At 31.6% G+C, this 27,617-nt stretch overlaps 1 protein-coding gene and 1 long non-coding RNA gene across 3 annotated transcripts; one reads left to right on the plus strand and one right to left on the minus strand.

The window, feature by feature from the left end:
- Positions 1 to 3,397: 3,397 nt before the first annotated feature.
- On the plus strand, positions 3,398 to 4,842 carry LOC149890019 (uncharacterized). Its single transcript, XR_016451935.1, has 3 exons — positions 3,398 to 3,543; positions 3,823 to 3,943; positions 4,356 to 4,842. It is a non-coding gene; the product is annotated as an uncharacterized LOC149890019 (long non-coding RNA).
- A 6,639-nt stretch (positions 4,843 to 11,481) lies between these two features.
- On the minus strand, positions 11,482 to 13,035 carry LOC149890020 (uncharacterized). Of its 2 annotated transcripts, none has more exons than XM_090085844.1 (2): positions 12,514 to 13,035; positions 11,482 to 12,030 (listed from the first exon to the last, which is right to left on the minus strand). In XM_090085844.1, exon 2 carries the CDS (start codon positions 12,024 to 12,026, stop codon positions 11,592 to 11,594), a length of 435 nt encoding a protein of 144 aa, XP_089941970.1. In that variant the 5' UTR covers positions 12,027 to 12,030; positions 12,514 to 13,035; the 3' UTR covers positions 11,482 to 11,591. The 2 variants fall into 2 exon arrangements, with proteins under 2 accessions (XP_089941970.1, XP_089941969.1); XM_090085843.1 differs by having other exon boundaries at positions 12,509 to 13,035.
- Between the last annotated feature and the right edge of the window lie 14,582 nt (positions 13,036 to 27,617).

Here is a 27,617-nt window from a genome sequence, read left to right on the forward strand (position 1 = left end):
TATTTGTTTGCGTAAGAACTTTGTTATTGTAATTCGATTTCTTTTTTTTTTATTATTATTACCTTTATTTTCCTTTTTTTCTCTTCCTCTCTTCTTATTGTTTTCTATACTTCTCCTTTAACTATTGTTTTTTTCTATTTATTCCTTTTTTATTTTTCTATGATCTATTTCTATCATATTTTTTTTTAAACTTTCATTCAAACATCTTTTTTTAAAAATATAAAATATGCCTTTATAAAAAAGCTTCCGCCGTCGTGGAAGTCATTGCATTTGATAGTAATATTTCATTTAAACTGTTGTCATTCAGATTACGGTGAGTAAACTATAAATGAGTTAAATTGATAAGATATCGAAATAAACAGTTAAAAGAAATTTTGTGAATATCAAAATTTGTTATTTTGCTTTTCCAGGCGGGGGGGGGGGGCAACTGCCCCACCTTGCCCTTGCCTGCCGGCGCCCATGGTTTGCGGATCTTCTATTGAAGTGAATTGTATTATTGAACTTACAATGATTGATGGGAAGGTTCAAACGATATTGTTGTTTTATAATTTTTTGATGTAATTTAAAATTGACAATGTTTTCTTGCACTATTTTTTGCTTTTATTATTCCTAAAACATTATTTACCTAAATACTCAATTTTTATTCAATATAGGTGGGTCAAAAATCCGAAAAATATTATAATATATCAATTTACCACTTTGTAACTAAAAAGTATCCGGTAACTAAGCAATATAAGGTTCCTAAGATATAGTGATTTTAAGTTTGCCTCCAACCAACAAAAAACCGCCATTTTCAAAAATGGTTTTGGTCCTAGTTTCTGTTGTATGTGTGTTGGAAAGCTGAAAGTTTGTACCTTTACATATTTTGGGCCCACAAATCCAATGAAACAACTTAAAATATTTAAAAATGAACATAACACCTAAAATTTAAATGTTTACCACAATTTTATTGGGGCGAGTCGAACCACAAAAATGCCGATGTAGCTCGATTTTTTTTATTTATTTATTTTTTTTTAGAATTTGTCCTGAATAGTTAAGTTATAGCTATTACAAAGAATTGGAGAGTGGTCTTTTCTAAAACAGAAATAAAAACATGATAAAATCTACTTAAATTTAGTGCTTAAAAACAGGTATTTTGATAAATTAAACGAGAAAAAAAGGGTGCAATTTGACAGTTTTGTAACTGAAACTGTTTTGGCAACATCAAACTGTCCTTTTAGTTGTTGTTGACTAGCTGTTTCTGTTTTCTTTGTAATTATATAGAATCTGATCCCAAAAATTATTGTTTCAAAGGGGGAGATTATATAAATGCAGATGTATATTGCAAATTTAGTTGTTTTTTTCAGAGGTTGTATTAAATAGTTTAGTTGGAGTTATTACAAAGAATCAGATTGCAGACTTAAAATAGAAATAAAAACATCTTCAAATATACTTAAACTTATTACTTATAAAACATTAGTTTCATATTTATCAAACTAAGACAAATAAACTTAAAAAAAAGGCTCCAAAACAAATAGAGCTAGTGGAAAGAAGTTTAAGAAACAAAAGTAATATACAAAAATTAAAAATTAGAAATTCAAAAAAATTAAAATTAATTAGTTATATTGTTATAGTCACTCACATCAATGTTATATGTTCGCCCTGATTTTGTTGTTGGGACCTTGATTAATGCAATTAAACTTGACGATGGTACCCAACAGATATCATCCATCTGTGGCCAAATGAAGTTTTGAAAAAGACTATGAGGGTGCATAAACTTAATATCTATCTCTGTAACCATTACTATCCACTAAAAGGAATCGTACTTGCATGCAACAAAATCATTTAGATTTAGTACAATTGCAACATCAGACATTATCCACTATATCTTAGGAACCGATTGAAATTAGATAATAAAATTTTCAGGATGTTCATAATTTACTAAAATCTTTAAGTGGTTTAAAAATCAGCAAAATCTGAGACTTAGGGTTGCATGCCCTGGATGTTTTCACACGGAATGGCCCAGAAGTGTGATCTCATATTGGTACTCATGACAAATTTAGTAATTATAGTACTTATAAAATATCTGCAGATAACAAAAATAGGTTGTTGCTAAGCAAAATAAAGGTATCCATAGCAACGAAATAAAAAAATATTACCTTCATAAAAAGTGCAGACATCATATTAGTACTCATACTAATTTTAGTGAATATAGCTCTATTATTAAATTAGTTACGAATTTTGTCCAGTAAAAGTGAATTCTTGCCCCACTGTGCATCGTCTAGAAACGCTTTTCAAAAAGAAAGCTTACTTTTAAGGTTTAGCGCCAGTAAGACTTAATCATACCGGTGAAGTAAGAGATTTTTACTTCCACATTTTTTTTTTACTCAGTAAAAATCTCATACTAAATTTTTACTGTATTTTTAATGTACAAATTTATTTTACTACCAATTATCTTGTCAACACTTCTAAACGTTGCATCGTCTGGGTAAATCTATAGGGTAAACAATTAATAAGAAAGTGACAAGGTAAACAGTTTATATTCTTGTAGTTGTTTAAAATAGTTACATTGAGTTTCTATTTGTATGTCACTTATATAGTAGTGCGGTACTAGCTTAGTTTGGCATGTGCTTTTGTATGGTGCAGTTTTTAACTTAAGAAACTCAAAATTTTTAAAGAATCTTTTTATAGTTTTCTTTTAGAGAAATGTTATTTGGTGTAAAGAAGAGCAACACCACATAATTAAGTTTTTGAATGATGCTAATGATATTTCCAATAAGGCAAATGCATTACCTGGCCGCATAGGCATCAATTCAACCACAGAAGATATTCAAAAACTTTTTGGTATGGAATGATGAAGTACACTGCCATTTTTGTTTTAGAATGTAATAACTTTCAAAAAGCTTTAAAAAAAAGAATCTTCAAGTGAAACCATTGTTACAAATCATTTCAGCTCAAAAAGTTAGCATAAACCAGGTTATGATTGATTTAACTCGATTGCCAGAAGTGATATGTTATAAACATCTGATTGTACCACTGATCTCTATAATAACTGGATAGCGCATCTCTAATATCAAAATTCACGCCAAAATCGCCATATTGGAAAGCCCCAGAACAATGAAATCTGATATGTGCGATAAAGCGATAAAGCGATAAGCCGAAAAATAGAACTTAAAGCTTACGGGATTAAAATTTTTGGGGCTTTCCAATATGGCGATTTTGGCGTCAAAAAATAAGAAGTTTTGCTCGGAGTTGCGCTATCCAGTTATTATAGAGATCAGTGGATTGTACTAGTAAATTATTTCAGCAAATAGTAGAGGTTGAAACTCATCTTAATATAATTAGCACAGAAATGCTTAATGTTCAACGTCGTTTCGTCATTAGTTCCTAGACTTTGAATTAGTTACTAGGCTTTGGTAGAGCGCGTTCTTCAAATGCACGCGGCCATTGGAGAAAGATCTTTTGAGCGAGTTGAAACTTTTTTCCTTTTGGAATTTAATTATTAGTTTAGATATATTACATAAAGAATCATCTTAATCAATTATATATCATATTATAATTGAAGTAAGTATATGAAATAGTTATATATACATTTTTATCAGATAAAGTAGAAAGGATTAAAATTTTTATTAGATAAAGTAGAAAGGATTTTAGTTTTTTAAATCGTTTAGATTGTTTCTTTTAGTTTTTCTTTTAGCAGTTTTATTTTTATTATTTTATTTTTTAGAAAGAAAATAGGGGTATGGATGTTATTTAAAGTTATACTAATGCTATTTCCATAAAAGGGTTATTATTACTTTGAAATTTCTGTGATGCTATTAACTATTTTTTTTTTTTTTTTAGAAAATTTAGAAAAATAAGTTAAACTTTTGTGCCAACACTGACATGGCATGTCACATGTTATTGTATGTAAAGGTTAAATTTTGTTAAGAGGATTACAGTTCTTATGAAGAAAAAAAAGAAGGTAAAAAGTATTGTTTGTAAATATATATTTTGTATCTTTTTAAATTTTCTCGCATCATTTTTAAAATTTTTGTTTGCTCACGTTTATTGTTTGCATATATGCTTTTTTGATATGTATGTGTATGTGGTAATAAGTGCTTTATAGTTGTTTTATCAATGTGTTTTTATAATAATGTAAAGTGTTTTTTTGCTGTTTGTGTATGTGTTTATATGTGTTGCATAATTGTTTAAAAAAGGGGTTTAAATATTTATATAAGGTAGTTAGTTATTTTAGTATATATTTAACCTTATATACATGTTTAAACACATTTATTGTGCTTATAGTTTGTACATATGTTTATATTATGTTCTTTCTGTGTTTTTAAAGTGCTGTGAATTGGTAAACATCTACCTGAAAATCAATTGTATTTTAGAGAAGGAGCAGAACAAATGGCTTTAGATGGTGCAGCTCAACGTGATACGCACCTAATGGCATAGTTTAAGTTAAATACTGAAAATGAAAGAGCACATTGCAATTCTTATGTAGACATTCCTTATCACTTTATATTTGATGATAAACATTGTAAATGGAAGGTTAGATAAAGGGATGGTAATAAGGTGGTAGTAAGAATGTATAAAGTTAATCCAACTTGAGAATTGTTTTTTCTTAGACTGTTGCTTTTGCAAGCAAAAGGAGCAACATCTTTGGAGGATGTGCATACTGTTAATGATATTGTCCTTGAAACATTTTGTGAAGCATGTGTTTTGAAAGGTCTGTTGCAAGATGACACTGAATGGCAGAATACTCTTTCTGAGGCGGTTTTAACACATGCCAAAGAAAATTAGACAGTTTTTTTACTGCTTTTATTTATTTACTGAAAGCCAAGACAACATTATACTAAAAATGCAATTTATATCTTAAATTGGTTTATATATATATATATATATATATATATATATATATATATATATATATATATATATATATATATATATATAGTATTGTTAATCCTTTTGTACTTCGAAACAGATTTTTATTGTTGCATTTTCGATAAATGTTTATATTAACTGCCATGTCAAAATGGGTTACTATAAATAGGTAAATCGATTTTCAGTTTTTATGTGGTGTTTTATTTTTGTTTTTTGTTGTTGTTGTAATTATAGTATCATAATTCCTTTTTTTTTTTCTTTAGGATTTACGATTGACGCATTTATACGATTTATAAAAAGAAACCTGATTACCTTTTATTGTAAATTTTGGTCAGTTAAAATGATATAAATGTATGCAATTAGTTCAATTTTTTTAAAGTTTCCTCTATTTTAAGCCTATTAATTTGCTGTACGTAATTTAGGGAATCTTTTTAAATGGGTGGTTAATATTGTAGTTTAGTGCATTTTTCAAATATCGAGTTACTTAAATTTTATAAGGTTTTTACCTAATTAATTAGCTTAGTTTGCATTTGCAACACTTTGGAGGAAAGAAAAAAAATTTATATATGTTAAATTTTTATAAATATTAAAAAGAAAAAATTCTTATACACGTAAATCATTGTTTTACATTTTATTTTTCTGGTGAAAGGTCTCCATCAAAAACTTGATTACTCTTTATAAAAATAACTCTATTCTCTTCACCACCATTAAGGCAAAAACGGGGAAGAGAGGTCCTTTACTAAAAACTTTTGAAACAAAGAGGGCATATATGAAAATGGTCAGATTAGTGCCATATATAGTAATGGTCAGTTATTTTTAATAAATTTATTTGGTTGTGTGCATTTAACGTTTTAAAGACAATTTCCTGTTTTAAAGAAAAATGTATCAAGGGGATACCAAAAAATTAATAAATCATGTATAATTTACGTTCGCTTAATATTAGTCCTATTAATTATAGTTCATATTTTAAAAAATATAACAAGAATATAGCCTTACTTTTTCGTCAATTTAAAGCATGATAAAGTGTTATTATTTTGTGTTAGTAACTAAAGACATATTGTGTTGAACTAAGTATCGAGGAAAATGGTTCTGCCTTACACTGATATGATCTATGTCAGTTGTAAATTACTCAATGTTAAATAATTGGTAAATTATTTTACCTCCGCATACTTTTTATTTTAATTTTACAGATGGTTTATTTTTTTTAATTTGAAGGGGTCTTTCTAAAAGGTTATTAGTTAAGGTTTCGCAACTTTAAATTGTGGAAAACAGCCACTATAAATTAACAGACGGACCATAACCCGTATTACGGGTTGCTTATTGCTAGTTTTGATAAAACTGAAAAATCTATGACATTATTCTTGTGTAAGCAATTCGGTTGGCATGATCGTTTTTAATTTAAAAAACTTTGAATTTTTTTAAGCTAAAAACTGTACCACACAACAAAAGTGCAGGCCAAATTAAGCTAGTATCATAGAATTGGTAACATAATATGAATATACCGTAGATTTCCCTAATTCCGAACAAAATCGTGCTTAAAGTTGAATAACTCCTCTTGCTTTTTGAATTTGATATTAATTTTTTTAAATAAATAAACTGGAACCTAAACTGAATCGAACCATATTAAGCAACAAGTATATTTATTATAAAAATATTGTTAATTTTTAAATTTAAAAAGTAAAGTTTTCGTTCGGAATTAGGAACACGTGTTCCTAATTCCGAACGTACATATCAAATCCCAAAAAATGACATTCAATTTTAAAAAGTAAATAATATATGCTAGCGTAGACCTCTAGCTTAGAGTAAGGTAAAAAAATTTTTAAAATTGCTTTTATTTTAATGTAAGGGTATAAAATTGTGTTGGTGCAAAGTGTGCATTATCTATTTATTAGATCCTGTCTTCCATTATTTTTTTGTAATCAGTTAAAAAAAAAAACCTTGACAGTCATTGCCTGTTTCTGTCAGTTAACCAGAAGAAATCTCAGTTATTAGTATTATGTCGGTTGCAGCCTTAGCAAATGCTTCCCCATTAATCAAATAGGAACTTGTAGTGCTTTTTTATCATACAGCAATTCAGTTTTATCCTTTACGCAGTTGTATTTTGAAATGGCAGTAATTCAAAGACTGAAACATTGTTCATTGTAGTTTTGTATTGTAATAATTGTAATAAAATTTCTTTCGCGATCTTCATTTTTTTTTAACTTTGACATTTCCTTTTTATTAACAAACATTAAGATAAATAAGACGTTTAGAAATTCAATAAAAAGGTTAAAAGCGTTTATTAGTTTCTAAGTTAACGTCGTTAAAATACTATTGTTAAATATTGCGGTTAATTACTTGCACGTAAAAATGCTAACTTTTGCAAAAAAAAAGTGCGTTCCAAAATCTGTTCGGAATTTGGGAAACATTTTAATTATGCAGAAAAGTACTGTTTTTGAGATATCTTACGAAGTATTGCCAATTTTTGACTTTTTTTTTCAGATAAATAATCACCATCAAATTCTACATCGAACAGTACGCAATTTAAATTGCCTTTTTTTTTTAAGTCGGTTTTATATTGTTGGTTTTTCAGGGTTTTAAAAAGTGTTTTGCTCGCAATTAAAAAATTTGATGGTAGCAATATATATTTTGAGAATATTTTTTCATATTCTCATTACCCTAGTCTTCCAATTTTTTAATCAGTTTTCCTTTTAAAAATTCCACAAAAATAAAAGATGTAACAATAACTGAACTAAAGCTGTTCGGAATTAGGGACTGTTCGGAATTAGGGAAATCTACGGTAAGTAGTGTAAATAACTATAAATATATAAACTGTTTACCTAATTGCCAGATTTACCTCGACGATATAACTTGTTATTATTAATTATGAATAGCTTTGTTTTTCTTCGAAAATTCGATTAAGCACCACCATTTACTAATGTTGTCTTTGGATATATTTACACCATTTACTAATGTTGTCTTTGGAAAACCCTCTATCTGCCATAACTTCGTGTTCTTTCTCAACTAGTTCTAAAATATGAGATTGTTCTGTTAATTCATTATCTGTGATCAAACCAGGGTATATGTTTCCAAAAAGCATTCCTGGCCCATGTGGAGAGATTCCAATTAAAGCTTTCCCTGTTGTACAGTTTTTATAACTTGAAAACATTAAAGTATTAAGGTCATAATTGGTTGGTTGTTGAAACTTAAATTCTGTAGCATCCACAACAATATCGGTTTCACCATGGCCAGTTTTTTTAAAAACAGAAGGCATCATCAGGGAAATATAAGTGCTTTCGACTTTTAAATTTATCTCTGAAAATATTGTGTCTAGAAATACAACCCATCCAGTGAAAACACGATACATGGTGCTTTTAGAAACGCCAGCCATAAATCCAATAACACCAAGATGAAGTGCATGTCTGCACAATGTTAAAACTGAAAACAATTCGGTTTTCTTTTCAAGGAATCTGGTTCCTGTACCTTTGCAATCCGGATATTCAATTAAGTGGCAGTATGGTGCTACACAATTATAAAGGAGTTGAAATTGCAGGACAGTTAAACCACATAAATATTTAAACTGCTTTGGTTTGTCTTTAAGTTTGGAATATTTAAACATTCCTTTTTCAAATTTGTCTAGTTCTTTTTTTGAAATTTGATTTCTTACAGATAAAATTAAATATTTTTTATGTAACATATCGTTCTTTACTTTGTTTATTTTTTTTTTCTTTTTTAAGCTGTTTTATATAATTGTTTGCATTGTTTATTTTTTCTAGAAGAATTTTGTTAGCATCTTCTTCTTTTTGTAATTTAGAAAGTAACTGTTGTTTTGTTGGTTTAAGTAATGATAAAGGAGATTTTGTAACATAAGAAGGTCGGTTTGTTGGTTTTTTACGAATAGGACAAGGTTTAGACAAGGATATCATCATACTAAGCTTACGTTTTAACCCTTTCAAATGTTTTTTATCAGCTTCAGTCGTTTTTCTTGATTTAGTTATTTTAGCCAGAGCATTTGCGTATTTTCGTTCCATTATAGCAATTTGGCTTGGTGGTGCAGCTATGTCTGGAATATCAGTGCATAACTCTCTTATTCCAGATGAAAAATGTTCACAACAAATATGCCCATTTCTGAAATTCATTCCCTTTGTATTTAAAACTCGGATATATTCTTTCTGAATAGAAACATCTTTGGGAAGCCTGTAAAACTTTATACGTTCTCCGTTAGTAGTTTTGGTTCTAAAGTTGTTAAAACATAATGCTGCGCCACAAAACCAGTTAACCATTTCTTTTAAGTGATACAATCAATATAGTTTGATATTTAATAATGTTTAATATCTTTTTATTAAAATAAATAATAGTTACATATCGCTAACTTATTTTATTAGCATATTAAAAAAAATGTTTGTTTTGATTTTTACATATATTTTTGACTCGATTGTATCAAGTACTACGCTATTTTTAGTAGTTTAATCGAGAAAAAAACTGAATATCGCTTAATCTAGAAACATTATCTGATTGGCTAGAATTTTGTCCCTACAGGCAATATTCGCTTACTTAAACCGCTTAAACGGTTTAAGTAAGCGAATATTGCCTGTAGGGACAAAATTCTAGCCAATCAGATAATGTTTCTAGATTAAGCGATATTCAGTTTTTTCCTTTTTTTATCCTCACGGAGTTTTTAAATGATTTATGCATTGTATTTTTTAAAATTTTCCATAAAATTTCAGACTTTTTGTTTTATTATCATCTTTATTATCTTTTTTTTCTGTTATGTTCATGGTCGCCTCCAATCATTTAGATAATAAAATTTTTTCTTTCATTTTTTTAAGCTGTTTAAAACCAGTAAATAGTTCTTAAAGGATTGAATCCTCTGACCTTGGATTTAACCAGGGTCAAAATGTAATGCAATAAAAATTAGCAGAGGGTATGAAATTATTACACGTGAAAAATAGGTTTGTTATAATTTGTATTAGGGAGGGGGAAAGGTGTTGACTTTAAACTTCACAATTTTTTATCTTTAAAGCTCTCTTTTTACATTTATTCTTTTTCTTAAAAATTTTACATGCTATTTAACTCTTCCCCCCACCCGCCACTTTTCTTAATAAATTTTAAAAAATGAGTTTTTATGGAAGCTGAAAAAAGCTGAACAATGTTGTCTTTCAACTGTATTCAGTAAAGAGCATGTTGATAATCAACTTTTGAAGAATATTTATGCTAAAGAAATTACTAAATTACTTATGAGAACTTCAGATGGAAATCCTGTTTTTTCTGCCACTAATACTTTTTAAAGGAAATCAAGACAATCAGGTATACAAATACACCTTCTGTGAAATAAGAGTTGTTATAAACTTCGAAACTTGGTTTTTCCATTAAACGACAAATAAAAACGAATAAAGTACAAACTTTTATTCCAGTATTTAAAAATAAGTTGAGTTTTCTGAAGTTTATTAAAAAAGAACTCATTATGCGTTTAAAAAAGCATGATTTTTTTGATTGACAAGTTTATATTCATTCATAAATTTAAAATTTTTGAAAAATGAGTTTTAACGGATTTAATCAAATAATAACTCAGCGCAAAAGTTTGGATGATTAACACTCAGCCATTGCTTAGAAGTATTTGCTCTGCCTAAAAGCAAAAGCCTATTAACAAATGCTCAAAAATCCATGAATAAATTTTGCTTATGTTCACAAGTAATTTCTTCTACTTTTGAGTGAAAGCTTCGTGTTTCTACCAATAGGAATCTTTTTTCACGGAAATGCAAATATGACTGCAGCTGATTCGTCTGATATTGTTAACAAAAAGAGAAGAGATATCGTTTGCCAATACTTTATGTGACTGCTGATACTTCTTCAAAGAAAGTTCTTGATGTTGAAATAAAGAAAACGCAAGACTTATTAACTATGCAAAACCTTTTATAACTATCAATAGTTATAGGGGAGTGATATTAAGATATTGGTTTAAAAAAATTGCTGACTTAAAAAACAAGGTTTCGAAAAAAATCTAACATAAATTTTATAGGAACAAAGCCTATCAAGCATTCTAAAGCTGAAAAAGAAATTTCTGAGCTACTAAATTTAAAAAAGAAACCTATCTTCACGAAAATTTATGTTAAAGATGTAAATTTTACAAAATCCTGTGTGTGCGTGAATGGGTATGTGTGCGTATGTGTGTGGTATATATATATATATATATATATATATATATATATATATATACACACACACACATGACCATAGACAACTTATTTAATCTGGAGGGCTAGAAAGAGTAGGGGCGAAAATAACATGTCTCTTAACAATAAAACTCTTCGGAACTCTGTAGTAATGCCTATACTGTATGTATTACACTAACTTTTTTAAATGTAATATCTTATAGGTCTTTGAAGTAACTTTTTGCCTAAAAATGTTTTTAATAATATGAAGTAAAATTTGGCCAAAAAGTTTACGAATTTAAGAATGCGTACGTGATTCGGAAATTAAAATATAGATCAGAAACAGAGACCAAATTTTGGCTAATTTTACAAACTTCAAGTTTTATATAGTATAAGAATTTTATAAAACATTACAGCAGCTTCTAGATTTTTTTTCAAAATTGTCCGAATACAGTTTATGCCACTATTGTATGCATCTCCATTAGCATACAATAGTACATAAAACTGTATCGTTACATTCGTTGTAATGCAACCATGGAAACAGTTTGTACAATTGCTGACAAAATGCAATTTTTCGCTTCTGACTGTCACATGTACGTTTTGGAAAAACTAATCCTGTGGTTGATGCGGACTTTTACTTAGGTGCTTTTTTTGGTAGACTGTAACATTGGAGGCGGAGTTAACATCATTGTTGGCTGAGTTAGTAATCGAAGAAGAAAAATTAAAGACAGAAGATGATGCCGAAGTAACAGTGGATACAGAGCCAGCATAAGAAGAAGTATTAGCAGCAGTATCAGGGTTAGCAAGAGATGCAGTAGTAAAAATACTGTTAAAACCATTAGAATTCGAAGTATTATCTAAAAAAAATGCTGTAATAGCTGTAGTTTCAGGGCTTGAGGTAGAGGCAAAGTAAGGAGAAGTTGATGAGACGACAGTTCTTGCATAGAAAGTAATAGTGCGGTTGGTATCTGCCCCTTCCAACAATTCCTTCAGTCGTTTACGACGCTTCCCTTCTGCACCAGACATTTTTCGTTTTAAAGACATACCACTGAAGTAAATAATATAATAGATTGTTACATAATGTTACTATAATTATCACAAACTTATTTAAATCTAATTTGCAAACTGTAATTATTAGATAATAAATATCATCTAATTTAATAATTAAATTGATGAAACTTTAAAACTCTAAATAAAAAGAGGAAATTGCAAATTTATTTAAAAAAGCTGGGGGGGGGGCCACTTGTCTACGCTCATAATATATATATATATATATATATATATATATATATATATATATATATATATATATATATATATATATATATATATATATATATATATATATATATATATATATATATATATATATATATATATATATATATATATATATATATATATATATAGTATTGTAGAAATTATGTTAATACTTCCAGTAAGAGTGCTCAATACAGCGTAGAATAAGTAGAGCGAATATATTATTACTATAATACAAACTAAATAATTAGCTTGGTTTATATTACATTACTTAAAGTTTCACGCAATAGCGATCATCAGATGTTATAAACCGTAAAAAGACGTAACGACAAAAAATACGAAAAAAATACGAAAAAAGTGCTATGGAGTGTCTGCTATGATGGCATTAAAGTTTTTTATTAAAAATTTATTTTCATGGCGGCACTTTGATGTTAACTCGCTTCTTTTATTGAGCAAGCCTAGTTTCGACGTAATGATGTGGAACTTTTCAGTCAAGCACAAATTACAGTGATTGCCACCAGGTTTAAATGGTTCTGCCTGATCGAGAATGTTCCACGTAAGGATGGGTTCTAAACCTTTACTTTTACACTCCCATACAAATTTAGAAAGTTCCGTGGAGTTTGCTTTACTTTCATAACGAAAAGAATTCCTATGCTTATACCATCTGTCTTTAAAAGTTTTTTCAGTTAGACCAATGTAATAATGCCCCTTTTCTTGCTGCTGGGTTTTTACATTGCAAATATAAATAAGGTTTTTCTTAAGGCATTTTCCATTTAGTGGGCATGTAGCGGTTTCTCGGCAATTGCATGATTAGCTATTATTGTCAATAGTATAAGATAGTATTCTTTGTTATGAGCAGTAATAATTTTCTTAACATTTGGGAGGCAGCTGTAACTAACTTGGAATGGGAAGTTTTGACGGAGCCGAACTGTGCGAGTTAGTAGGCCTATTCATATTATATACTATTGCCAGAGAATACGGGCTCAACACCACAGGACTATATAGAGATGATGGTCTCTGCTGCTTCTATAATATCAGCGACCCTCAGTCAGAAAAAATAAAGAAAAATTTTGTTAACATTTTTAAAGATAAATTCAACCTTACTATCACTATTAGATCTAATTTAAAAATTGTAAACTTCCTCGATACCACACTCAATCTCCTTGACAGCACTTTTCAACCTTACAGAAAACCAGGAGATAACCCTATATGTATTAACGTCAACTCCAATCACCCACCTAATATCATCAAATCAATACCGAAAATGATTTCTAACCGCATCAGCAATATATCTTCAAACAAAGAGGTTTTTAACGGAGCCGCACCGTCTTATAACAACGCTCTCAATTCCTGCGGATTTAAAGAAAAAATTTTTTTCAATCAAAACATGCCAAAACGTGGTGCAAGATCTCGAAAACGAAACGTTATTTGGTTTAACCCTCCGTTCTCACTGAACGTTAGAACAAACGTAGCAAAGACATTTTTGGGTTTAATTGATAAATGCTTTCCGAAAGAACATAAATTCCACAAACTTTTTAACCGGAACACCGTAAAAGTTAGTTACAGCTGCCTCCCAAATGTTAAGAAAATTATTACTGCTCATAACAAAAGAATACTATCTTATACTATTGACAATAATAGCCAATCATGCAATTGCCGAGAAACCGCTACATGCCCACTAAATGGAAAATGCCTTAAGAAAAACCTTATTTATATTTGCAATGTAAAAACCCAGCAGCAAGAAAAGGGGCATTATTACATTGGTCTAACTGAAAAAACTTTTAAAGACAGATGGTATAAGCATAGGAATTCTTTTCGTTATGAAAGTAAAGCAAACTCCACGGAACTTTCTAAATTTGTATGGGAGTGTAAAAGTAAAGGTTTAGAACCCATCCTTACGTGGAACATTCTCGATCAGGCAGAACCATTTAAACCTGGTGGCAATCACTGTAATTTGTGCTTGACTGAAAAGTTCCACATTATTACGTCGAAACTAGGCTTGCTCAATAAAAGAAGCGAGTTAACATCAAAGTGCCGCCATGAAAATAAATTTTTAATAAAAAACTTTAATGCCATCATAGCAGACACTCCATAGCACTTTTTTCGTATTTTTTTCGTATTTTTTGTCGTTACGTCTTTTTACGGTTTATAACATCTGATGATCGCTATTGCGTGAAACTTTAAGTAATGTAATATAAACCAAGCTAATTATTTAGTTTGTATTATAGTAATAATATATTCGCTCTACTTATTCTACGCTGTATTGAGCACTCTTACTGGAAGTATTAACATAATTTCTACAATACTATATATATATATATATATATATATATATATATATATATATATATATATATATATATATATATATATATATATATATATATATATATATATATATATATATATATATATATATATATATATATATGTATATATATATATTTGTAAATTCACTTGAAACAGACACTTTAAAATAAAAAAGTAATCTTTATTTATCTCAATTTTATTTATCTCAACTTAAAAAGTATTATACAAATTTATCTATTTAGAAAAGTATATTGTAATCTACAAAAATTTTATGAAAAAAAGCTAGAAAACAACGCTAAAAAAAAAGTAAAATCCTAACCCCCCGCTCCCCTTGACAGGATATTCATACTTTAGAAAAGGAATGTAGAGAAAGTTTATTTCATGAAATATTACAATTTATTAGGAAATAATGAACCTAGCTAATTAAATTGTAACTAAATGATAGTTGCTCGGAATAGCATTTTCTTCGTAAAATTCTATTTACAAGAAGACCTTGCGCTGAACGCAAAATTTAATGTCTGTTTTACGTTAACTTAGCGTCAAAATTTGCGTAAAACAGACTGGTAGTATAAACAATTTCGCTGAACGGATATCATATTTTTTTCTTCATATTTGTAATTAATCAGCTAGTTAGGGAGTAAACACTTTACTAAAACAACTAAACAATAGATTTATCTAAGATTTTTAGCAAGTTATATTGAGTTTGGCGTAAGTTAAATAGTGTTCGCTTTAGGTGGACTTTTTTATGACTGTCCGCACTAGGTTGAAATAGTGTTAAATGTATATATGTGTGTGTGTGTGTGTGTGTGTGTGTGTGTGTGTGTGTGTGTGTGTGTGTGTGTGTGTGTGTGTGTGTGTGTGTGTGTGCTCCGAAAGATTTTGTTCGCTTTTGATTGCAAATTCTGTCGGAGCTTTAAAAACTTTAATTATGACAAATATAGCAAAACGGTACAACTTATTGTCGCTAAGATACTTAAGATGAATGGGATTGCTTCAAAGATTTTTAGATTTTAAATAAAAACAAACGCTTTTTTTTAAAAACAAAGGTGATCGTCAAAAAGACATTTAAAAGGTTGAAAGCTGATCGAAAATACCAAAAAATTGTTTATTCCGACAATCAAATTTCGACAATCAAATTTCGACTTGGCGGAACATTCTTTCAGAAAATCCGATTCTGATGGAGTTCGGAGTTTTTTGACACGCAGACCCCTACTAGCAGCTAAGTCAGTATGTATTAAACTATCGCCATGTTCAACTATTGCTGAACTCCACTAATCAACTAGTCACCCAACCTTTGCATTTTGACCTGTTAAAGTGTAAAATAAATTCAATAGGTTATTAGTTTATGCTAAGTAAAATTTAGTAAATGTTTTTTTTTTCTTTCACTATTTACTGATGCATGAGAAGAAAATTTTAAAACTTATACATGTTAATATTTGCTTACTGCAGCATTTCTCAGGTAGCACTTTTACACAAGTATCACTTTCCACCATGCCAAAAAGAGTTAAATTGCCAGAAGAAACAGAAAAGATAAAAAGCTGGAGCAATGCTGAGCTGAAGCATATTGTGATGTTAGAGCAGCTATTGCTGTTTAAAGTGTTCTCATTAAGAGTGGACTTTGAACACAACTGTTTACCAAATTGTAGATCGAGATGAACATATTATTGAGGCAACAGGAAATTAGTTTTAAAACTAGTTTATAGTTGAAATAAATACTATCTGTGGATTATATTACTCAGATCATAATAGTGCTGAAGCAATTTGATTTCTGCGCTGCTGACCAAGCAGGCGAAATTCTTGCTCATTTTTTAAAGTCATTTACAGGGAAAATCTGTTCTTCTTAAAATAAATTATCTTCGTTGTCCTTAAAATTTAGGTCGTTTAAATGTTTGGCAAAGTTGTGGAGGATAAAGCATGTATTGATACATGTGGCAATCATCTACAAGTTGACTCTGGTCAATAATTTGATAATCGTATAAGAATTAATTTCAGTTATTTTATTGAGGTAAAAAAACTAAATATTTCCACTATTTTAAATTAAATTTGCTAGGAAAACACCTTTACGTAGCTCATGCATATTACTGAGAAGCCTACTACTGAGAAGGTCAAACTTTTCTTTTTTTTCTTACTTTTATTCACAATAAGCATAAAGACGGTAAATTGCGTAAAAATTGCGTAAAAACAGTAAAAATATTGGTAATTCCAGCAATTTGTGATAAAAGTTAGTAAAAGCAGTGATTATGGGTAAAATAGCGTAAAGTTTTAATTTTTTTTTAATTAAGTCAGATTTCGCACTTGAGCTATCATTTATTGCCGTTTTGTTAGTCTACCAAAATCGTAACTTAATAAAATTGCGTCTTAATTATGCTATATTTTCTTAAAGCTCTTGCAGCTGATATTTGGTTCGAAAAAAAGTTCTTTCGCTCATGCGCCATTTTAAGTGGATCTTATTAGAACATGGAAGTTCAATGATTTTCAAGAATGTTCTAGCATTCCATTGTTTTGCATCAACGGTACATCATTTTACAGAAATTTACGTGCAACTATAGGTGATTCACTTAATATAAAATATCAGAGAAGAAATCCCATATTAGAAAATACATCTAATATGAGTTACAGCTCGGCCATTCCGCTGGTGAGGCAAAGCCCAAGGCTAAGACAATATTACAAAATGCACTTGTCAAATTTGGTTTCAACATTTTTGTTCCAATGACTTCCAACTCGAGGATCTTCTAAGATCTGGTCGTCCGACTGAAGTAGATTCTGAACGGTGCACAAACTGGTAGAGGAAGACTCAAGACTTAGTGCAGCTATGTAGCCTCCACACTCCGATTATCTCACACATCAGTGCTGCTCTGGCTTCATTCATTTGGAAAGGTTTTAAAGTTGGGGGTTTGGGTTTCCACAGTTTGACACAACATAACAAGGACATGCACTTTCTTGCTCTCCAAAAAGCAACGCTTTAACTGGTTAGATCACTTGATTATTGGCGGTAAGAAGTGGATAGTTTATGTAAACCACACACGAAAGCGTCAGTAGGTTGATGCTGAAGAGCGAGCAGAACCAAAACTCAAAGTAGATCTTAACATGTTATCAGTGTGATGGGATGTACATGGTATAATGCATTTTGAGCTTTTTCCTTCCTTCATCACCATTACGACTGACTATTATTGCATGTCGTACTTTCACATGTCATAGAAGAGCTTTGATGATGTTTGCCAACTCAAGACTGATATTTGTAAATTCTTTTAGGCGCAGCCAGCCAGCAGGATGATATCAATTTCTTTAATAATGACGATTATATTGTAGATTGATTGTGTTTATTCAGAGGATTGAAATTGAATTGGCACATGCTAAAAGGCCTAAATCTAAATCAGCTGGTTTTGAGAAAAACAAAAAAAATTGTTTAACCCAAATATGACTCAACATTTCTTTTTGTAAAAAATGTTAAAATGAAGTACTAAAGTAGTTTGATTTGTAACTAAGGAGCCAGATTTAAAAAAATTTTTTTTCTTATGAAAAAATAATGATAAGAGTGCTTGACTGAGGCCCTTTTAGCATGTCGTAGGCATTTTAATGAAAAACAGATTGTTTTAACTGATAGCACACGCTTTATTATGCATATTATTTAAAAGAATCAAAAATATTTTGTCAATACAAGTACGTATGTACGTTAAAGACTAACTTATTGACAAAAATGTTAGAAAAAGTTCTCAATCATCTTCGCTGCTGTTGTGTTGAGCGTGTCCTTCAAGGTTTCTGTTCCATTCCAAGATGTCGTTGTAGAACTGGAGGTATTCCTCGGGAAAATATCGCAGCAACTTTTGGATATCTTTGATTGGCACTTTATCAAGTGGATAAGCAATCGCAGTGGATAAATTTAGTTTACTAATTCCTGGTTGTTTTAGGCTGAATGTGTGTGCCACGATTGAGTCTATGAAATGCCTTGCAACAACTTGAGAAGAGAACTTTAAATCATATGTGAAGTGCATGAACTTGTTAAAAAGTAAACTTTTTTGTCTTTCGTTACAGCTCTGGTCTTAGTTTCCTCTGATATTACCATTTTCTTTTAAAACTTTGGCCACCAAGTTTTGAACTTCATCTATAAAGATACAATGAGACAGGAAATAATTAAATATATTTATATATCATTTTAAACTGTATTTAGTTATGAACATTTTAAGTACTTGTTGAAATATTTTGAATGTTTGTTAAAAAAGTTCTTTAAATTTTATTATATAAGTTTAAAAGAAAAAATTTAAAAATGGAAAAATTTCAATATCGAGCATATATTAAAACCCGTGCTTTACTTGGAGTTTTAGCACAAGCCATAGCCGATGAACTGGTTTTAGTTCATGGTGACCAAGCTCCAAAATATAGTACAGTTGCCAAGTGGGCTACTTTATTTAAAGATGGTAGAGAGAGTCTCAAAGATGATCCTCACTTTGTATAGATAATGATGGGCATTATTTTGAACATTTAATAAAATGAAATTAAAAACAAACTCTTCTTTTTTTTTATAGGTGAGTTCTACGAACTTTCCTAACGACCTCAGTAGGTTATGGCAAGACATTGGCTGAATAAGCAATAAACTGATGTAGCAGATAGCTGAGAGTGTACGCTGTGCAATAGTTGACAGACGGCAGTGTTGCAAACTCATAAGCTAGAAGGGCTTCAGTCACTGACTGAGGCCCTTCTAGCACATTCTCAATAATTTAGTGGCCAGTATCTACGCCACCAGTGTGACTGAGATCCTTTTAGCACACAGCAATGGAGCTATCTTTTAAGATGTGGTTTTCATCAATAACTTAATTTATGTATTTTTTTGACTGAGGCCCTTTTAGCATGTGCCAAGTCAATTAATTAAACTGTTTCATAAAAGTATCAAAGAGCTTTCTTTCTGTTGTTCTACGCATTTAAGAGCCATTTTATTTTGTTTCTAATATCTTTATTACTTGTCAACAACCTCGACAACGTTACAAAAAAAATTGTTCGCTATATATAGCATTTAAACATACAACTTGTGACTCTTGTCAACAATTAATAATCGTTATAAAAACCGTTATAATAATAAAATTATGCAACGTGTGAATCTTGTCAATAATTAGCAAAGCTAATTATTGGCACATTATTGACACATATTAAAATCACAACATCTCCCCCAGCTCACCAAGAGCTCATACATAATCTTGATACTTTCGGTTAGGAAACACTCTTCTCCCATATCGAGTGAATCGAACAGGGTGTGTCTCTATCTCACAATTTGTTGGATAGTTTTGACCAGTGTGGTCCGCACTATTGTCAGCTTCACCATCGTCCAGGGGATTTGTTTGGGAACTTGGATCTTCAATTACAACGCGTTCTAAGTTAGTTTTGGGAGGTTTAACCAGCGTCAGGTCGTAATCGTCATCAGTTGTTATGTCTCCTTTCTCGTCCCCACAACGATGCTGCAGATGAGAAAAGTGTCGTGGCAACGTATGTCCACTAACTTTAACTTCAGCTGTCAAACCATTACGCAGTGCCACTATACTTCCTTTTAACGCGAGCATATCTTCATACTCTTGGAAACTCCCATGTGTGCTATTGAATGAACTTTTTTAACCTGCTGATTATCGTGTTTATAAATGATATTACATTCTTGTGTTGCAACTCTGTGTTTTAACCATTTTGCTGGCACTCGTGTGAGTTCATCTGCGACATTTTTTGTTGTTGGTATCCATGTAACATTTACATTTATGGCATAATCCTCGACCAATTTTCCAAATATCTGAAGCCTTCGTCGGATTAGCATTTCACATTGTCCAGCACATTTTACAGGCTTGTCACGAGTCAATTCGGAATTCAACCAGCTGAATACACTATGAGAATCAGTTTTGATAGAGACATCACTTGGATTCCATTTCAATGCCATATTGAGACCTTCAGTACATGCATCCAATTCAGCTACGTTGATATGCATTGCATCAGACTTTACTACTAGGAAATGCCGATTCTGGCGCATTGATACTTTTCCTATACTTAAGGTTGATACCTCGCCAAAATCGACAATGAAGTAATAAAAATCTTGTCAGGTTCAAATCTTTAAAATTTTCCAAGATGGCGTCTTATTCCGGACTAAATACTTGATCATAATCCATAAATTTAAAAACTAGGTTTTAGTTTGTAGTGTCCAAGAGCTAATGTGCTTATCTTATCATCTTTAATAATTCTTTTGTCGTCGTTAGCGCTGAGTGCTACTTTGTTGATTTCTTCAGTGTAGACATCGTGAAGATGGGAACGGATAACATTCATGGCTGTGAGCTTTTCTGTCTTGTTCATTAAGCAGTCTTTATAATCTTGGTGAGTGATGCGATTTTCAGCAACGCATTTCTGAATGCCTTTGCATTTTTTGTGTTCTTCTTTTTCATTAAATACCTCATAGGAGTAGAGTTTAGGTCGAAGCCCAACAAACTCTTTAATTTGCTTGCCAGCAGCCTCGTCCTTGAACATTCCAATAACTTTTTTATTCAAACCCACTTTGAATCTAACGTTTTGAATGGCAGGATGATCTTTTTTAAATTCGCTCGTGTCAAATTTGCTCTCCACATCTGCGGCAATGTCTTGATAAAAATCTTCCGTTTCGATTTCGTAAAATAGCGAGTCAGTGTCAGTCATTAACAATTTCAGCTTATCCCCGTATTTAGGCTTCATGTAGTCGTAATGATGCTTAAACATGAGTGTTTTGCTGATGTCCAGGATGCTCATTCCCAAGAAAACAGGCTTGTCGTAGTAGACATTTGTTCTTTTCATATGAACCGCGATTAGGTTTTCATCAAAAATGGTGTTTCGATCATATCGTGGACTTTTGGATAATTTTAGAGCATCTTTTTTCGTGGTGACGAGTCTAACATCAACTCGTTTTAGAATATTCTCCATGGTCTTCCCAAAGACGGAGTTGTTCATGAGTTTGAAAAATTCTTTATCAGATTCATTTTCAGCTTTTGCTCTTAATCCAGTGTTGAGGTCAATGTATTTTTTCATAAAAGGTTCTTCTTCAAAGGTGATGCCACGATGAATTTTTGTGATGACTAATCCCATCCGTTCATAAAGTTTTAGGTTTTCATGATGAACGACGTATTTTACCTTGTTGTTTAAATTGGGGACAAGCTTGTCGACTTTTCCAATAGTCATTCTTTCAGGAGCCAAAGGATAGTCATTACGTGTATCGTGAAGACTTTCAGGATAATCCAAGTCCACTTCGAGAATGCAAGGCATGGATTTCCAATTTAAAAGTTCCTCTTCAGTCATCCATCTGAATCCTCTAACAGGGAGAGGTTTGCACATAGCCCATCCATAAAGATTATTGGCGTCTAAATACTGAATGAATTTCGATGGTTGTGAAGGATCGTAGGAATCACCCATGTATTTGTTATTGGCAGTTCCATGTCTGTTGGAGATCATACTTATTCCACCACGTACACCTTTTTGTATCATGTTGAGCATATTAATATCGGTTAGAAGCTCTATTACTACTTCAGTTTTCTTTAGCATGGCGTCCCAGGCTAATCCAGGAGAGGTGTAATACCAAGCAGGATCAAGACCGTAATGAGTATAACATGTGTTTCTGAAATCTTCAAAGACATCTGCAAGTATCAACACGTCGGAAATATTATATAAATCGTGATAATCTTTAAACGTTTCACATCCAAATTCGTTCCAAACGTTTTGAGCATGCGCATAGTCTTCAACTTTTGCTGGTTCATCTTTCAGTTTTGAATGGAATGCTTCAATAGGAGGCAGTTGTGTTTCAGAGAATTTTTCAATGGAGTCTACCCAATCATAAGGGTAAATGCCTTTTTTCCTTAACAGACTGAACTGTTTTTCTTTGTAATATTCGGCCACGTTTTTGCACTGATTATCGGTGAGATTTTTAGATAGTTTGTCTAAACCGAAGATTAAGAATCTGATGCTGTCAATAAACCTTAGCTCTTTCTTTACTTCACGAAGTTTACCTTTCTTATCAGTGAATTCTCTCACTTTGATTTGTTTAGAGAAGCTAATATATTTTTCTTCATTGTTGGGGATGCAATTGAGCTTTCCACCTAATTTCTTGATGAACAAATGGCTGTTGTAGCCGGACAAATTATGGAAAATGATGGGTATGAATTTCGGAATTTTATAATCCAAGTTGCATTTGTTATGCGCGGCTCCACGGTACTTTCCAGTCAAATGGCAATGGTCTAAGACTTTATCACCATTAAGATTTTAATTGCAAATGTGACATAGGACTGCATCCTTAAAATTCTTTTTATCCTTAACAGTCATCACTCTCTTTTTTATTAAATCAATCTTGTCGAAAATCTTTATAAGGTCTGTTTCAAGACTGGTTATAAATTTTTGAGCTACGTCGTCATCATCGCTTTCTGCTGTGTATGTAACAGGCTTTTCTTTATATAGGCTTTCGTCGAAGCATTTGATATAATAGCAGAAGGAGCTTGGAATATGCTTTTGATATTGTTTGGTATACGACTGTTTAGAATTTGGGGTGCAAGTGTTGATAGGCTTGACGAAACTTTTAAAGTCTGCGTATACAACATATGGAACTTTCATACCCTTGTTATAGTTTTTAAATTCAACAGTTGCTCCTTCTTTAGGAAGCTCGATTCTCATTGGTGCATTATCATAGCAGTCTTCTCGATGTTTTTGAAGCTTTTCTTCCTGGTCATAATCTTGAAGGCATCTTCTGCAAAAATATCTCTTGTGTTGATGTTTAGATGCTGAGGAACCAGCAAACCGACTGAAATTTTTAATGAGACAATAATGTTCTGTAACATCGTTTTTAATATACAGCAAATCAACACAGTGCTTTCGATCGATAAATTCAGATATTAGCAAAGGGTAAGGTTTTTTATTTTCATACCCAAAGACGTTAATGCTCATAGTTGGATTATTTTTCTCAAACTCGTCAATTTTATGATAATCTACAGGAAATTCAATTCCTTCCCAATTCAGCTCTTCAGATTTTTTAATCAAGTCTTCATTAATTCTTTCGTTGTCTCTATTTTTAAGATTCAACGCTCGAGTGACCGACCATTTAAAGCATTGATCGTCATCGTTTTTCATGTTGATGATCGCCTTTTTGTCTTTCAGCTCTTTAGACAGCTCAATATAGGAAGAACCGCTGAGAGGTTCATAATCAGTAAAGTTAATGTCCATTCTTAAAATCTTAGACATGATACAATTAGATCCCAACTTATTGTATTCAACACTACTTTCCAAGACTTTTTCTTCCATTTCGCTTATTAACGTTCTTACATCCGTAGCTGCTAGAATAATCTCTGATCTTGATGAAAAGGTTGCTTCTCGAGTCACTTCTTCACCAGTGATGATACTTACACTTTTCATTTCACACGTTAAAATAATTCTTACTTTTGTATTCCTTTCTCCTTCCATGGTTTGAATGGCAGACTCTCTTACCAAATTAAAAAAGGATGCAAGGTCTTGATAACGAGAAGAAGGTCTATAAGAAAATTGTCTAACAGCACGCTCCGCTGAATGTTCAGTCAACTTGAATTTTATTTTATAAGGCATTGACTCGGGATGTTTATACACTGTTCTTAATACAAGTGACTTGATAGACTTTATCTTTTCATCGATTTGTTCCACTGATTCGCTTACCTTCTTCTTGACTACTTCAGGAACGTAGGGATCTATCCATTCTTTAATATCATTAAACTTATTTGCAACATATGACGTCACACTTTTTGCAGCTGCCGTCATACTTGAAAAAAATGAAGGTCTTGGTTCTGGAACCGGTCTAGGTGTAATAACGTTTGTTGAATCGATAACCGGTGTGTTAAGAATAGAGGGTTCATCTCTTGTCACCCGATTTTGCAAGAGAGCAGAAGGTTCGAATGAAATCAAGTCGCTAGACCTTGGTCTTAGAGCAGGCACAGGTCTTTCAGAACCAACAACAAACCTTACTTTTGTCGGTTTTACAGAAACTTTTACAGGTAGTTGAACAAACCTAACCACTGTAGGGCTACCATTAACAGGCAAAGGTCTCGCCTCAGTCGTTCGTCTACGTGGAGCAGGACCATACCCAATGATGGGTCTTGTTGTTTTAATAGCCTCAACAAGCTCTTCCCTAGTCATTCTAGTATAGTCTTTTATAGCTCTTTCTTTAGCATCTCTTCTTAATGATGCCATTGATCATTAAGAAGAGATGCTTTTCGATCTTTAACAGTTTTACTTTCCATTTTTATTACGGAAAGATTTTTCTTTATGTCACTTTCAATTTTTCGCTCTTTGGCGGTAGTTTTTGCTTTTTGCTTTTTAGCATCAGTTTTATCACCCATTTTATTAAGGGAAAGAAAATTTTTTTCGATGCATTCAAGTTTTCGCTCTTTAGCAATTAATTCTGGTTTTGAAGAATAGATACTCATTTTTATTATACTAAGATTTTCTTTAAGTCAATTCAATTTTTTTAAATCTTGGCACACTTTCAGCATATTTTCTTCTTCGAAAAGTTTTTACCGTTTTTTTAATTCTCCCGTGAAAAGAATTAAAAAATTATTTGGAAAGACGTGAATACATATTTTTAATCTCTCTAATATGTTCAGTGATTTTACGACAATTATTACGTCCGCTAGCATTTAGTTTCCAATTTGTTCCTATCAGGAATTTATTACGCAGATCAATGTCTTCTTTTATATTTCTGATCACTTCTTCAAAAGGTGCTACTTCAACCATTTCTTTGAAAATGATTCGATGTTCCTTTGGAAGTTTTCTTATGTTTTTTAGAAATTTAAGCAAACTTTTTGATTTAGCCGTATCAGAAGTTGGCTCAAAGCTACCATCAAGAGCATTTAAAAGATCATCCTTTTGCATGCTTTCCATCTTTTTATTTATGCCAAGAATTTTATTTAAGTCAATTTTTTAACATGACAAAAGTTAAAAAATCAATTTTGCTGCTTTTTACGTTTTTCAAGCTTTTCAGAATTTAAAAATTCAATCTTGATTCCATCATCCACCTTTCCATCTCGACGCTCTAAATATCTCCATCCACGTCCAGTTCCTGCCATCGCTTTGTAAAGAGACTTGTATTCTACCACCTCACCCGTTTCAATGTTGGTTATTCTCACAGTGATGGGTTTTTTCTTAACAAAACTAAGCCATTCCCATTTTGGATCAACAGGTTTTTTTTCTTTTGGAGGAGGCTTTACTTTTTTTTCTTTTGCTCTTTCTAAAATCTCATCTTTACTGATCAAATTATTTTCAACCGCAAGCATCATCAACGTTATTAAATCATCTGCTGTTTTACTAACGCCGTTTTCATTCAACAAATTTTTCAAATACGATGTTGTATATCTCATTTTCGCTTCTCGGCCTAATGGCTAAGATCAAGTGTAGTCACTTGGATTGATTGCGAGCTGGCTAGGCCGGTGTACTTGTATTAAACTGATACTTTTCTTTTTTTTCCGCCCGTTCCTCAAAGGGGAGGCAAACTCAGGGTCGACGTGCTTCTGGGTCTTCCCTGGAGAGGATCGGGTAAGTCTGCAAGGCATCGGCTGGAGGACTATAAACACAATTCTCTCTCTCTCATTTTATTATAACAAGATTTTTTTTTAAGTCAATTCAAAAAATCATGATTCTTTAGAATGTTCACCAATGACTGGTCTTGTGTTTTTTATTGCTTTCACAAGCTCATCCTTTTTCATTTCCGAGTAACCCTTTATCGCATGGCTTTTACCTAATTCACGCAATTCTTTTAACGTTTTGCTATCCATTTTTATTCAGATTAAAAACTAATAAACAGCAGTCATGTTGGTTCCGTCTGAAACAAATTTAAGCAGTTTGTCAGAGATCACCACTGCAAAAATAACGGTATTTGCAATAGTTGAAGTTCGAAATTTAAGGTTTACCACTAAATCAGCTGTTTCCGACGCCACTCTTTCTTTTTGCTTGCTGATATCCACAAAGAACAACGGATATAATTTTATATATTCAAGCAAGCTTAACCCAGATTGACAAACAAGTTCATTTGTACCGTATTATTTTTCATCAAAAGAGAACGCATCTGAATAAGCCATAACCACTCTCTTTTCTCCAAAATTCAAGTCGTAATTGTAATTTGGATACTTTATTCCATTAACAGTCACGTAAAAATTGCTAACATTACAATGGTCGAATAGTGACGGATTAACTGTTTGACTGGAATTTCTGTTTGTCTGAAGTCCGAACAAGATAAATCTTGGAATGCTTTTGTCAGTGACTCTTCCAAGCGACCAGGTAAATTCTGTTTGACCGGCTGGAATAAGCTGTCTTTCACATTTGTTTGATTTATAAGCACTTGAATGGGAATTTTTTGAGCTATTAAATTCATGAAATCAGTCTTTTTCGAAATATCCAATTCAACGCGAGGCATATAAAGTCTGAATTTTTTAAGGTTGATCATTCCTGCACTAACGCTCTCAGCTCTATAAATCGCATCATCACATTCTTTCTTTGTAAAGGTGATGGTATGTCTAAACCCATAAACAACTTTGTCATAGGTTTCGCAAAATCCAAAAATGTGTTTCAACGGAATTTTAAACGAAAAAGCTCCAACGGATGTAGTGTCTGCAAACAAGTGGTCTCGTCTAACATTGAATCCTGAATTTCCAACAAGATTTGACGTATCCATATACCACATTTGCTTTAATCCATCAGCAAACTGAAATCCATAAGGATATTTCATCAATCCAAGTATGGTGGTGGCTGGACCTGGATACATCACTCTTTCCACTTGCTCTCCCGACAAGTCATAAGTCACATCATTAAACAAATACATCAAAGCGTTGTTCACCAGTGCAATGTTGTCTTTAGCATCGTAAAAGGTTCCATCGCTCTTTTTCAACACTCCTTCAATAAGAATGTAAGCCTCTGATGGTACTGTTTGAATCGATTGACAGTCAATCTCAAAAGTAATCGTGCCTGAAGAATTTAAATCGAGATTGGTTGGAAGATACTCAAAAAAATCAACTTTTTCAATACCAATATCATACTCTGGGTTCTCAGTAACTCTTAATCGCTCAGTACTTATCA

The sequence above is a fragment of the Hydra viridissima genome, unplaced genomic scaffold (assembly GCF_058129835.1).
Source record: "Hydra viridissima isolate aposymbiotic clone 2 unplaced genomic scaffold, HvirCarnegie_v1 scaffold_4, whole genome shotgun sequence".
NCBI classification, from domain to species: domain Eukaryota; kingdom Metazoa; phylum Cnidaria; class Hydrozoa; order Anthoathecata; family Hydridae; genus Hydra; species Hydra viridissima.